This window comes from Bos taurus, chromosome 18, assembly GCF_002263795.3.
Source record: "Bos taurus isolate L1 Dominette 01449 registration number 42190680 breed Hereford chromosome 18, ARS-UCD2.0, whole genome shotgun sequence".
NCBI classification, from domain to species: domain Eukaryota; kingdom Metazoa; phylum Chordata; class Mammalia; order Artiodactyla; family Bovidae; genus Bos; species Bos taurus.
The window spans coordinates 2,864,208-2,878,451 of NC_037345.1; the positions used below are offsets into that span (position 1 = coordinate 2,864,208).

Sequence of the window (14,244 nt, forward strand, 5' to 3'; positions counted from 1 at the left end):
CAGGGCAGACACGGAAACAGACCTATCTCCCTGCTGTTCGAGGGGAAAGAAAAGATACTGTATAGCTCTGCTATATTTTGCTGTCTTGATTGGGCACAAGCTTTAGGCTATATTTTAGAAGAAGCCGTGGTCCTCCTCAAAGATAAAGTTACACAGGGAAGCCTGGCGTGCTGCAGTCCATGGGGTCGCAAAGAGTCGGACACAACTGAGCGACTGAACTGAACTGATTACTTAATTGAATGCTTCCCCCGCCCCATCCCATCTGCTTTCTAGTATTTCAAACATGGCAGAAGGAATTTTTTTTTAAGTAGTCAACAGCCAAGTTCTCCATCAAAAGGCCCTAAAGGATCACTTTGCAGTGCCGAGTTAGTGTGAAGTTTGTGCTCAGAATGAAATCCACTCATAGATACTCCTATTTTGAAAGCAACCTAGAAGTGGGTTTTTCTCCTAGTTTTATTGAGGTATAATTGACATATAGCACTGTATAAGTTTAAGGTGTACAACATAATGATTCGAGTTACATGCTTCATGAAATGATTACCACAATAAATTTGTTGAACATCTCTCATCTCATATAGATTAAAAATTAAGGAAATAGAAAAAAATTTTCCCCTGTGATGAGAACTCTTAGCATTTATTCTTTCATATACAACATAAAGCAGTGTTAATTATATTTATCATGTTGTACATTACCTCCCTAGTACTCATTTATCTTATAACTGGAAGTTTGTATCTTCTGACTGACTTCATCCAACTTTCCCCTCCCTCCACCTTGCCTCGGGTAATCACCTGATCTCTTTTTAATGAGTTCGTTTTTGAAGAATCATTGACCACAACATTAGGTTAGTTTCTGTTATACAATATAGTGATTCAGTATTTCTATACATTTCAAAATGATTACCATGATAAGTTTAGTTACTATAACCTAGAATTGGGTTTTAGATGAAGAGAACAGCTGAGATCCTAGCAAAGAAGAGAGGTCAAGACATGCCCATATGGGAAAACTATACAGCGCCCTTACCACAGTCCAACGTGACAATGTCATCAGCCAGAGAAACCGATTAGAATGGTGAACTGGAAAAAGACAGCAGGAAGGTAGGTAAAGGGAAGTCCCTGGTGGTTAAGGGGTTAGGACTCCGTGCTTCTAGTGCACTGGGCATGGGTTGGATCCCTGGGGGGTGGGTGGGGGACTAAGAACTAAGATTCCTGCATGCCGCACAATGTGGCAAAAAAAAAAAAAAAGGTAGGTTATGATAGAAGACAGACATTGCACATCAAGACCATCAGGTGACAAACATGCTTGTAAGTTAATGAGCTTCGAATCTCTCCACTAAGAAGCATACTAAGTTCTTCCAGGTGTAAGATGGTGTACTCATACTTCGAACTAGGACACAATGACCAGCTCTGTAAAGGGAAGCAGGGGTCTTTGGTCCAATTTTTAACTCCTTCACTGATTCACTATCAGAGGGTTAACAACCATCTTCATTCCTCAGTGCTTAATTCTATTTGCAAAATAGGTTATTTTCATTTTTATACTCACTCTCTTTAGTCAGTTCAGTTCAGTCACTCAGTCATGTCCGACTCTTTGTGACCCCATGGACTGCAGCACGCCAGGCCTCCCTGTCCATCACCAACTCCTGGAGTTTACCCAAACTCATGTCCATTGAGTCATTGATGCCATCCAACCATCTCATCTTCTGTCATCCCCTTCTCCTCCTGCCTTCTATCTTTCCCAGCATCAGGGTCTTTTCAAATGAGTCAGCTCTTCGCATCAGGTGGCCAAAATATTGGAGTTTCAGCTTCAACATCAGTCCTTCCAATGAACACCCAGGACTGATCTCCTTTAGGATGGACTGGTTGGATCTCCTTGCTGTCCAAGGGACTCTCAAGAGTCTTTTCCAACACCACAGTTCAAAAGCATCAATTCTTCAGTGCTCAGCTTTCTTTATAGTCCAACTCTCACATCCATACATGACCACTGGAAAAACCATAGCCTTGACTAGACGGACCTTTGTTGGCAAAGTAATATCTCTGCTTTTTAATATGCTGTCTTACTCTCTAGCAGATCTCATCTAATTTGATAGCTTTAAATACTTCTAACCTGAATCTGAGATTCATAGATCCATCTTCCTACTCTACATCTTTACTTGGATGTGTCTCTTGGGCATCTTACACTTAATATATTCAAAACCAAACCCTTGATTTGCACACCCCACCCCTCTGGCTCCACCCTGTTCCAGTAAATGACAACTCAATTATTTAAAAACCCTGACTTGTTCCTCATGAATCATATTCAATTGATCAGCAAATTTTTGTTGGATCTACCTTCAAAATGTATCTAGAACACAGCTGCTTCCCATCACCTCCACAGATACTATCTTGGTTTAAACCAACATAATCTTATATCTGGATTATCACAATAGCCTCTTAACTTTTCCCTTACTTCCATCCTCAACCCCCTATAATCTACTGTCTATACAGAAGCTAGGAAAGTCATATCATGTCACACTTCTGCTTATAACCCTCCACTGCCTTCTCATCTCATTCTAAATAAAATCTAAAGTTCTTCAAATGGAATTCAAAGCTCAACCCACTTTTCTAGATCTCTTTGGTCTCACTTCCTAATGCACACCTTCTTATATATTCAGCTCCAGTCACACGGGACTCCTTCCTATTCCCAGAAATATGCCAACCACTTTATCTAATTAGCATTCACTCCCACCATCATGGTGATTCACTAGTCACCAAGTATGCTTTATTTTTCTAAACAGCACCTATCATTACCCAACATATATTTTTTTTCATTTTGTCCCACTAGAATGCAAACTCTGTAAGAGTGGAAGTGTTGTCTGTTCTGTTTACTGCTTTTCACCAACACTTAGAACAAGTGCTCTTACATGCAACAGCAAAAATTTCCAGGCATGAAATTCAAAGGATTTTTCATAAAAATACAAGGAAGCAATCTTAAAATAACAAGAAATACTTCTAGAATGAAGCTGTATTCCACAGCATCCATCAGGAATTTCAACTTAGGGAATGACAAATGACAATGTTCAAACATACCAGCCTTTCAGATGCATCAGAATCACAAGCACGTGGCAAGGATCACGTGCCCAATTAAGTGAATATCTTCTTACATATTCACCAGCTCATAAACAGAGAGATGAACCAGAGCACACTTCCCCTGGTGAGGAAGAAAGGAATGACATCACTGGAGAACCTGAAGGCATATGGTCAGGCAGGATACACACACACACACCCCTTAGGTTGTGATGCTGAATGCCAAAGAAACCCACCTCATGACTAGGTATCAGGGGAATTCTCTGGGTCTGACAGTCACCTCTAAATCCTCTGGCAATTAGGGTTAAATGGTCTCTGTGTGATCAGTGTGATGTTACACTCCCCAAATGCATAGTTAGGATAACTTTTCTTAAACATTTTTTCGTTTATTCGTGAATGAGGGAAGGAGCTGGGATTTGTTTCAAATCCCAATTCTTAGGTCCAACGCAACAATTATGATTGTCCTCAGTACTGAACTCCCGCGTTGTCATCAGTACCCCTCCCCACACAGTCCCCTCAAACCAGTCACATCCCTCAGATTGAGCCCTGAACCTGCAGTCACTCCAAAGAATCCTCCCGAAAGTGTCAAAGCCCTAAGTAGACCCCTTGCCATCACTGGCCACCAGAGCACCCTCTTCTGTCACTGAAACCTACAAAATTGCCCTCTTGTCACCAACGCCCCAGTCAGACTTGCCTATTGAACAGTCTCCTGTAAGGGCTCTATCCTATCAGCCGGACCCTTGCTCACCTCTTCCCTTTACTAATGTCCACCGAGACCCCACGCCTGCTACCAGCTCTCGAATACCCGCTCCGCAGTCATCAGTATCCCTCACATACCTCCCTGTCGCCCACTCTATCCTCTCCCGGCGCCGAGAGCCCCTCTAAGCCCGGCTCCTGCCCCGCCCCTTGCCACACGGCCCCGCCCCTTGACGCGGAGTCCCGCGAGTGGCGCCGGAAGCCCCGCCCCTCCCGGTTGCTAGGCTCCGGCAGCCGGAAGTCCCGCCTGCCGTGTATCGCAGCCGCCGCCGCCGTCGTTGTTGTTGTGGTTGGTGCGCTGAGCTCCGCGGCTCCGAGAGCCGGCTGCGTCCCTTCTTCGCCGCCGCCATGAAGTGGATGTTCAAGGAGGACCACTCGCTGGGTGAGCGCTCGGCCGCTGGCCCGGCCGTGGGGGCGGGGGCGGCGGGGCCCCCCCTCCCCCACTCGGGCCGCCCCAGGCTGGGCCGGGCGGGGCGGGTGCTTCCCTCGGGGCTCTGGCGGCCGAGGTCCTGGCCCCCAGGGCGGTTGCCCACCCGCCCCGGGCCGCCCTCTGCGGGCCCTGCTGGAGCCGGGGCCCCGAGGACCGGGCCCGTCCGGACGCCCAAGAAGACCGGGGGCGTGCGCGGGTCCCGGAGGGCGGAGGGCCGGGGCTCTGGGAGCCGGCTGGCGGGCAGGCGCGGCCGTCAGCCCCGTGTGTTTCTCCCTCAGAACACAGATGCGTGGAGTCTGCGAAGATCAGAGCGAAATACCCCGACCGGGTTCCGGTGAGTGCGTTCCCCGCCCCCTCGCCTCTCTGTCACCCCTGCCGTCTAGGACCGGTGGTGGGGCCAAGGCTGCTCAACAGTTGACAAGTTTAGACTACAGTCACGGTTGTGGTGGCAGATGGGCCACACTGGGTAAGGGGCCGTCGAGGGCCGCGACTTGAGGGGCTGTAGTGGATGCTGTTCAGGATGCTTCGGTGCTGAACCTCGCGATCTAGGCCAGCGAGCTCTCTGCAGCCTCTGGGCTCCCTAGCCAATTATGTAAGAAATGATGTTCTAGGACAGGGCGACAGGTCACAGCCACTTTAGGGAATGGTGGTGGAGGGAGACGTTCACTTTGGTCTTGAAAGTGGTACTTCAGTCTCAGGACATTCATTTTTAACTTTTCACCTTCCTCTTTACCTGACTTCTGGTTCCCTTTTCTCACCCTGACCCTGTCATCCTTTCCTGACCAAAAAAAAAAAAAATCTGAATCGCCACTGATCAATAATGCTTATCCTGTATTTATCCCTCGATGGGGGAAATAATTTCTGTAACCCTTATTTATTTTTGAGGACATCCAGGCCTGTTATTGTAGCTTATTGCTTATGAACAGTTCCTTTGGGGAGAGGCAGGAGGGATAGATTTGAAACTTAGTTCAGAGAGAAGCAACAGGCCAAGTGAAGAGCTTGGTCCTTGGCTGCCTGGGGTTGCCAGTCATCCCCATTGATCCGTCCCTTCTCATATCCTGTGTTCCTTGGGATCTTAACTCCCCTGTAGTGTGAAGGCAGATCCATTCTGGGGCTGTGGAGTAAGAGGTTGTAGAGGAACCTTTTACCAGATATTCTCGAGTCTGCCCAGAGTACTGAAAAGCTTTGTAGTGAGGGCTGTGTTTCTCTTATGCATGCTGAGATCAGGGATGAGAACTGTATTAATAATTGACCACAGAAAAGCACTTACTGTTTCCTTGTAACACATTTATAGCAATTCTTAACCTCCAGAGTGTGTGGTTTATTAAGCCAGGGGAATATTTGCTCATGTTATGCCGTTTCCCACCCACCTCCTTGCCCACACACTGTTAATCAGCACTCCAGCAATGCAAGGCCAGAGCGTCACGTTAGCAATCCAGTCATGACCTTACTTTGCTTTTGCAGGTGATTGTGGAAAAGGTCTCAGGCTCTCAGATTGTTGACATTGACAAACGGAAGTATCTGGTTCCATCCGACATCACTGTGGCTCAGTTCATGTGGATCATCAGGAAAAGGATCCAGCTTCCTTCTGAAAAGGCGATCTTCCTGTTTGTGGATAAGACAGTCCCTCAGTCCAGGTGAGGGATGTTTACTGGTATTGGACATCTGCTTGGTTGCTTACAGAACTCAGAACTTTGGAAGTCTGAAAACTTTTAGAGATCCTGATTAGACATCTGAATTTTGTGCTCCCTGTCATCAGGAGCTCAAGGAAAACAAGAAAGGGCTGCAATAGATGTCTCTGCACTTTGGGTTAAGAGCAAGGCCTGGACTTTAAAAAAAAAAAAAAAAAAAAAGATGAAATTCAGCCTCAGATACCCAAGAATCCTTTTAAATAGTTCGGGACTTAATTAGGCTTAAGCCATCAGTAGAACTGAAGCCTGAAATGAGGTTTTTCTCCAAATGACCCATGAAATAAGTCCTGTCGTTCTTCCCCAGGAGCCTGTGGGCCCTGCTGAAGCTCAGCTTCAGCTAAGCACCTTGCCTGCTCGCTCACTCTCCAGGCTCAGTCCTGAGAGTCTGCTGCCTGAGCCTCAAGTATCCAGAGACGGTGCTTTACAGACTTAACCTCCCTTTACTCTGTCAGAGTAGCTGTCCTCTTGTTCTTGCTGTGATGCTGCCGGGAAGTAGTCTTTGGGATATTTGGGGCCTGAATTGAGGCAGGGGCATTACAGTACGCTTTGAGGTAGGCGACAGCCTAGCTTTAGTCTCCTGCGGGGAGAGGAGAATTTTCTGGCTCAATCTGTATCCCTGGTCAGTTCTTTTCTGTTACTGATTTGAGTAACAGAGCCAGATGCTGGCCCCCTTCCTCCTGAGTTTCATTTTGTTATCCCCCCAAAAGTAGTACTTCTGATGCTAAGGCTTTAAGAAGCCCTGGGAACTAGCCCAGTGTAGCCAAAATATGCTGCTTTTGAAAATCCGTGAAAGCTCCAGGAGAGGCCTAAGCCAAATTCTAGTCCCATATCCTATGAATAGAATAACTTTGGCTGTTTTTAAGGCCTGGTTTTCTCTTTCCCAGTCTCTGCCACTTCTGCTTCCTGATGTTTGGCAGAGGATGGGGGAGAATGGAAGGTCTGCCTTCCGTTAGGCCAGGGCTCTACCTGAGGAGAAAGGCCAGGCCCTGCCTAATGGGCACCATTGGTCTGCTTGCAGCTCGAGCTTAGGAAGCTTTGGTGTTGCCAGGGGTCATCTTGTCACCTTGCGGGGCTCTCAGCCTTCCTTCCAAGCCTCCGGGCACTGTGGTGCTGGGTGTATTCTTCTCCAGGGGAGGCTAGGGAAGCCCTGCGCATCTGCGGTCACTTTCCGCTTCCCTTAAGGTGGTGGGGAGGTGGAGGTAAATAAATCTTCATGCCACCTGCAGCTTGCGCGGCTCCTTGACGGCCCTGTGTGTTCTCCTTCTCAGAGTTGGCTTCTTGGTGGGAACAAGTTTGTGAGTAGGACCTGTAGCCTTGAGTTTTGTTTTCCTTGATCCTGATCTTCCGATACTTTTTGAAGAAATGAAGCAGGCTTCTGGAGACATTGAAAGTGAAAAGTGAAAGTGAAGTTGCTCAGTTGTGTCCGACTCTTTGCGACCCCATAGACTGTAGCCTACCAGGCTTCTCCCTCCATGGGATTCTCCAGGCAAGAGTACTGGAGTGGGTTGCCATTTCCTTCTCCAGGGGATCTTCCCAACCCAGGGATCAAACCCAGGTCTCCTGAATTCCAGGCAGACGCTTTAACCTCTGAGCCACCAGGGAAGTATTAAGATTTTGTTAATGTAGCAATTACAATGGCTGCAGATTTTAACTAATGCCCTCTCTCCCAGTAGAACTGGAAATGAAAAGTGATTCTCAGGGCAGCAGAGGCTGCTTAAGTTTTATTTGCCTTTGCAACCTGGTAAGAATCCTCCCTAAACCAGGTTACAGCGGTGACCCAAGGCACACTAACCAGCCCCTCCACCCAGATCCTTCAGTGCCTTTGGCTCCAGTTAATGACTTCCTGGCCCACATTTAAGGCAGCAGTTCTTTGTTTGGGGGTTTTAGTCTTCAAAACAAGTTTGCATATAAACAAAAGAGGCATGTGACATCCTCGGGCTTTATGCAACTGCTGATCACCTGATTCCTGCACAGATTGGCAGTCTCCTCCTAAAGCTACACTTTGACTCAGCTTCACCACTTCCTCTCCAAGGCAGTAGGAGCCTCTTCCTTAGCACTTTCCAGCCTCCTTAGGGAAGCGTGGAGCCTCCTTTAACCATTAGCCAGTGTTTGCAGCCTTTGGAGAGTGGCTGGGGAAATCAGAGTTGAGAAAGGATGAGCCCTCCCCCATCCCATAACAAGTATATCTACACAAGGATTGCTTATGTCTGAGGCTGAGCAAAAGTAACTTCATTATTCCTGCCTTAGAGTGGGCTTTGGGAGTGTTCCAGGACACAGGCGACCATCCTGTAAAATAGTGTGATTATTGTTTGAGTAGTCAGTGTTAATATTGACTCTAGAAATAGAGACAGAAGCAAGTCCCTAAGAGTTGTACATTTAAAATCCTTTCTGAGTTCTTTTTTTTTTTTTTTTTAGAAAGGGGAGATCTCAACTGCCTTTTCCCATTTAGCATTGGAAAGTTGAATTCTCTGCCTAGGTGCCTGCATCTAGAATCAGGCTGGAAACGAAAGGAAAACTGTGTCTTGGTGTAGACAGGACTTGAGAAGGAATATCACTTTGTATAAGTTTTCCAGTCAAGGCTTTAGTGGGGAACCCAGACCTGGCAGTGGTGCCTACCAGAGTACAGATAAGAGTCTTATTAATCCCTTGTTTTAAATAGAAACTGAAGTATATTATTAAATTAAATATATCCAATACTTGGGCCACCTCATGCCGAAGAGTTGACTCATTGGAAAAGACTCTGATGCTGAGAGGGATTGGGGGCAGGAGGAGAAGGGGATGACAGAGGATGAGATGACTGGATGGCATCACGGACTTGATGCACATGAGTTTGAGTGAACTCCGGGAGTTGGTGACGGACAGGGAGGCCTGGCGCGCTGCGATCATGAGGTTGCGAAGAGTCAGACACGACTGAGCGACTGAACTGAACTGAACTGAAGATGTTGTAATTTGGGAATGTTACGTTGGGAAATCTGTGCTGTTTAGAATTATGGTATTTAATTGTTCCTGGCTCTTTTTTTGTTAGTTCTTGTGTTCCTGGCTCTTAAAAAGGTACTGCGTAAAAGAAGTTATGATGTCTTAACAGTTCATTTAAACTTTATTTAGAAATATGCTTCAATTCAACACTTTTGAGCACTTCTGGGTAAATACTTCTTCAAAGCAGGGTTTATTTTAGTAGTGGAATAGAGTATTTATATCAGAGAAAAGCCTGATAAAAAGAATAAGCAGTGGTTAATTTTTTGTATTTTAGAATTTTAGGGAGCCTCTAGGGCCATATTAATTTTACCTTTGAGGTCCATGTCTTTCCAGGGTCCACAGCAGTAGCCACTGTCCTCTCCCTTCACCCCGCCACCCTGCTTCCCCTGCTGGAAAAGAGACAGATCCAGGTCCAGTGGAAGCACGTGGGCTTCAAAGCAGATGGATGGCCAGGTGGCCCATCGGTCCAGCCAATTTATGAGTCAGGCTGGATCCCACAGCCTCCATAAGCTGACCTTGGCTGGGGCCAAGGAAAGCTGGTGCAGGGACGGGGCGTCCACGATTCTAGGTCAGCTGCCCCTGATGCCTAAGCTGTCGAGCAGCTTAAAACCAGTTTGTCCTCGGCAGCATGGCTCTTCCTAGATGTGGGTCCTTCTGAAAAGCTCATTTATTACTGGTTAGTTTGTCTAGACCTGTTTGATCTTGAATGGAAGGGGTGGGGGACAAGGTTTTAGGGAGCAGTTTAGGGTCATGCCACTCAGGATCCCACCACCCCTTGGCTTGCCTCAAATCTGCTGTTGGCTTTTCCCGTTTCTTCTGTCAGACTGAGAGCTTGAAGGTGGTGTCCTCCTTAGATGACTGTAACACACGGAGCCGCAGCACTGCGCGTTAGTGCCGGGCTGGGGGCCGTCCTCGGGCGTCTTCTGTAGCCGTAACTTGGGCAGGAATCCTTGGCGTTGCGGTGCTGCCCGTGGGTTGTCAGCCTGACCGACACGTTCGAGCAGCCTGCCTGCGCCGCCCTGGCGCTCCAGCGGCGGCCCGCCTGTGCTGAGTGCCCTGGGCCTCCGAATCCTGAGGGGCCCCGCTTCTCAGAGGCGTGGGGCTTGTCGGAAAGGAGCAGCCAGCCTTCTGCTGTGCCTGAAGAAGAGAGGCACGATTTACATCCCTGTGCTTCCGCTTGGCTATCCTTTTAATGGGACTTTTTTTAAATTACTTTTAAACTACATTTGTAGCCCAGCTCTTTTTTGGCTCCAGACCGAGTTATTCTGATTCTGTGTGTGGCCTGATCGCACAAGTGCTGTTTTCAAATCATACTGTACAGATGCTTTCTCAGCACTAGGAAGCCTTGGAACCAGGTGTCCAGTCATGGGCGTGGACTGGAGCGTTTAGATCCCAGCCGTGAGCAGTCAGTTTTCAAGTTCCTGCCCAAGGGATACCTGAGTATAAGGACATAGTGCTCTTGCCAACTGAGTAGACTCCGCGTGATGCTGCGTGGCAGAGAAACGGAGAACAGCGAGCAGGCTCTTAGAGTCACTAGGCAAAGCCATCTAGTTAGGAAAACACATGATCTGAAGGAGGGGCCCTAAGACCTGCTTGGCGTGTGGTACAGAAGCTGCAGCAGTGGCTTCCCTGGGAACTTGTTTGAAATGTAGAACCTCAGGCTTGACCTTGACCTTCAGAATCTAAATGGCATTTTAACAAGACATCCAGGTGATTCCGTATGCATGTATGTATGGAGGAGCGCTGTTCTAAGGGCGATCTTTGCAGAAGGTACAAGAACGCCGACACTCGGTTGTTAGATCCCGTTGTATATTCACGTGAAGGCAGCACAACTTGGTGGCAAGGATGTCTCCTAGCTTTGTGACCTGGGGAGAATTATTTAACCTCTGTGCTTCACTTTTATGGTCTGTGAACTATGGGTTATGATTGTACCTGCCTCCTAAGACTGTTCTGAGGGTAAAGAGTTATGTATGAAATACACTTAGAACAAGTGCTTGGCACATTAAGTGTTTGCTATTATAGTTAGAATTTTTATGATTGGCCTCTGTAGCTGCTAGGGTACTGGTAAACAGATTTATAAACCCAAGTTTTACCAAAAGACAATGGAATCTAAAGACAGAAAGCCACATGATTATAGAGCTCCCTCCCCCAACCCCGTCAGTCTCAGAGCTTGCCTTAGCAGTGGGTCCATGGTCATTGTTCACTGCAGACAGCATTCAGAGTCAGGGATTTATAAAGCTCCTCAGGTATTTCTAACTCAGCAGCAGGATTTCGAGTCACTGCCCTTGAGCTTGTAACTTGCTAGAAGAGCAGAACTTAGGCTGGCAGATGGAACCAAACTTGCCATAGACAACCAGGGGTTGCTGCCTTTGAATTGCACAGTGTCTGTTGCCCCAGGCCCTGTGGTAACGGTACTGGGGAAACTGTAGTTCAGGTCTTATCGAGAGCCCCCTGGACACGTGTACCAGGTGGTGCGGAGTGGTGGCGAGAGCAGTAGCTCTTTTCCCCTTTGCCTCATTTTGAGGATTCTCAGGGAAAAGCTGGGTTCCTTAGGGTGCCAGTGGGCTTCCCTGGTGGCTCAAACGGTAAAGCGTCTGCCTGCAGTGCGGGAGACCTGGGTTCAATCCCTGGGTTGGGAAGATCCCCTGGAGAAGGAAATGGCACCCCACTCCAGTACTCTTGCCTGGAAAATTCCATGGACTGAGGAGCCTGGTGGGCTACAGTCCATGGGGTCGCAAAGAGTCGGACACGACTGAGCAACTTCACTTTCACTTCACTTTTAGGGTGCCAGTCACCGGAGCTAAAAGTCTTGGTGAGAGATGTGGCTACTCATTCCAGCCTTTTGCTAGTTGCTGGCTCCTCACTCCACTTCCTGGCTTGTCCCTCTTCTTCCTAGTAAGGTGCTCTTATAGATAGGCATCTCCCCCTCTGGCAAAAGGATTGTTTCTGAACTTGGCTGTACAAGGAATCATCTTGGGCATCTTAAAACTTATTGATCCTGGATCCTACCTCCAGAGACTCTGCTTTGATTGGTCTGGGGGAGGGCTTGGGCATGTTTTTCAAGCTCCTCATTGTTTCTGCAGCTGAGGTGGAGGCCTGACACTGGAAACAGGCTGCCCCTGGGTCCTCACGTGTTCCAGGGCAGTGCGGTCCATAAAGTGGCACACAAGCCACCTGTGTGATTCTACGTATTCTAGCAGCCACGTTAAACAAGAATAGTATATCTTACCTATCTGATATACCCAAAATGTCATCACTTCACATGTAATCGAAATTGAGATAATTTTACATCTTTTTTCTATACTTTGACACTTTGAAGTCTTGTGTATATTTTACACTTACAGCACATCACAGTTCAGATGAACCGCTTTTCAAGCGCTGAACACAGGTGCACAGTGGCTACTGCATTGGACAGCAGAAACATAGGACGTGTCTATCACAGCAGAAATTTCTCGTGGACAGTGCTGCTTCAGGGAGTCCTCAGAGCCTGGCAGAGCACAGTTCTTATGCCCGGGACAGGCTATTTTGTATTCATACTCATCTGCTCCTACATTGTTACTAATTCTCACCTGCCCACACAGCCAGCCCTCTAGAGAGGCAGGAAGAAACTTCCCCTTGATACAGAAATGTGGTCTCTGCCTGTTTACGTGGAGGTCTCACAGCAGCCAGGAGCAAAGCAGGGCCGTGGGGCAGCCTGTCTTTACCAGCTTGAGGCCCGGACCCCTCTCTGTGTACCTGCTGGCCCTGGTTTTACTGAGTCCTGCGTGGAGGCATCTATTGTGGCCTTTCTGGGCTTAGTGACCTCTGATGTCTCGAGCTGGCTCCCAGACTGCTGGTTGACACCCCATCTCCCCCGACACGTAGTCAGGCCCCTGTTTAGCCCATGTCTGGACCTCCTGCTCGTCTCCAGTAGTGCAGTCAGGTGGCCAGAGCTCAAGTGTTCCTAGTCTCAACTCTGGAGCCAGTGCAGCTCGGCTTCACGGCAGAGCACGCTCAGGTCTCCTCTGCTGCAGTCTGTTGCACTGCTAAGGGAAGCCAGCTGTCCTCCCCCGCGTGCCTAGCTGGAGCAGTGTCTGTTCACGGAGGCTTCTTAGGCAGGACTTCCTTGGCTCCCGATACAATCTGAGAGCTGCTTGCACTACGTGCGAGGAGAGTAGCTTCCCTTTGATGATGCCGATGCAGGTCTTGGGCACAGGTTTCTGGCGGGGGAGGTTCCATAGGAATCATGTCAGGTTCTAGCTATAAATCTTCAGAGGCCAGCTGGAAGGAGGCTCTCTTCCCCATCTTTGTCCTCCACTCCCACAGATGGGCTCTTGGGCTCTTGTTTCGGTTTTCTCCCCTGCCCCTGGCGTTCAGGAAGCATTGTGAAAGCACTCCTTGGGAGCTGGGGCTGGCTTCTGAAGGATTTCCTCAGAGTGAGGGTGCATCAGATGGTCTTGCCTTGAGATAGGAGGCTGATTCTAGTCTAATCCCCGATTCCCCAAGGCTTAATTACTTTTATCAACCTCCCACCAGAGGTGTTACAGAGAGTAGCTAGTTTAAGTAGTGGGCTCCTTATCCTCAAACCATTTTTCTCCCAACAGCTGGACTCAGTCATCAACCCCAGTTCTCAGTGTTCTTTCTTTGTTTCTCTCCTTCAAGCCTAACTATGGGACAGCTTTACGAGAAGGAAAAAGATGAAGATGGATTCTTGTACGTGGCCTACAGTGGCGAGAACACTTTCGGCTTCTGAGGGCCGGCGCTGGGCTGGTGCAGCGCTCCCGCTGTGGATCTTGTAAATAGCCGGCCATTTTCAGTTACTCTACCAGAACCTCTTCACATAGACCTCTCAGTGCATTTGTAACTGGATTTACTTCTTAATATATTGGAAGGTTTTGTTTCCTTAGACTAGTAAATTATCCTGCAGAGTTTTATTTTGAGTTTTTCTTTTGTGCACTGTCCTCATGGCTGTACCCTCCAGAGAACCTGTTCCTCTGGGAATCTTATTTAATGAAGATATTTCCATATTGAAGTGAGGGAGGTGGGAATTAAAGTGAAAGGGGAGATGATGCATTTATTCTGGATTATGTTTGAAGTGTTAGATGGTGAAGTGTTAAAAGCATCCAAATTAAATCCATAGCAATCAGAACACTTGCTTTACTAGATTTTGCCAACTGCCAGTCATGGTGGACTGAGCTAATCTGTTCCTCTTTCTGAAACTATTAAGGTAAATAATTAACAATAAAACTTCCTCTTATAAAGGCACTGCAGTGTGACCTTGTCCTTTATTCACCTTGTTTTAGATGGGTGAGAGAAGGAGCTCCTACGTCCGCCAGGCCAGGAGGAGGGTTT

General features: G+C 47.8%; 2 protein-coding genes across 2 annotated transcripts in view; one reads left to right on the plus strand and one right to left on the minus strand.

Annotated features, from left to right (window-relative positions):
- The first annotated feature begins 4,086 nt into the window (after positions 1-4,086).
- Positions 4,087-14,154, plus strand: GABARAPL2 (GABA type A receptor associated protein like 2). Its single transcript, NM_174675.2, is given in 5 exon segments — positions 4,087-4,162; positions 4,165-4,198; positions 4,525-4,580; positions 5,711-5,883; positions 13,555-14,154. Coding segments are annotated over 4 exon segments (354 nt in total). The 5' UTR covers positions 4,087-4,162; the 3' UTR covers positions 13,646-14,154.
- Positions 6,562-14,244, minus strand: part of ADAT1 (adenosine deaminase tRNA specific 1) — a 50,891-nt gene continuing 43,208 nt past the window's right edge. Inside the window, exon 9 of the mRNA XM_059876981.1 lies at positions 6,562-10,050. Coding sequence (XP_059732964.1) covers positions 10,002-10,050 — 49 coding nt within the window. The 3' untranslated portion in view covers positions 6,562-10,001. The remainder of the gene's footprint in view (positions 10,051-14,244) is intronic.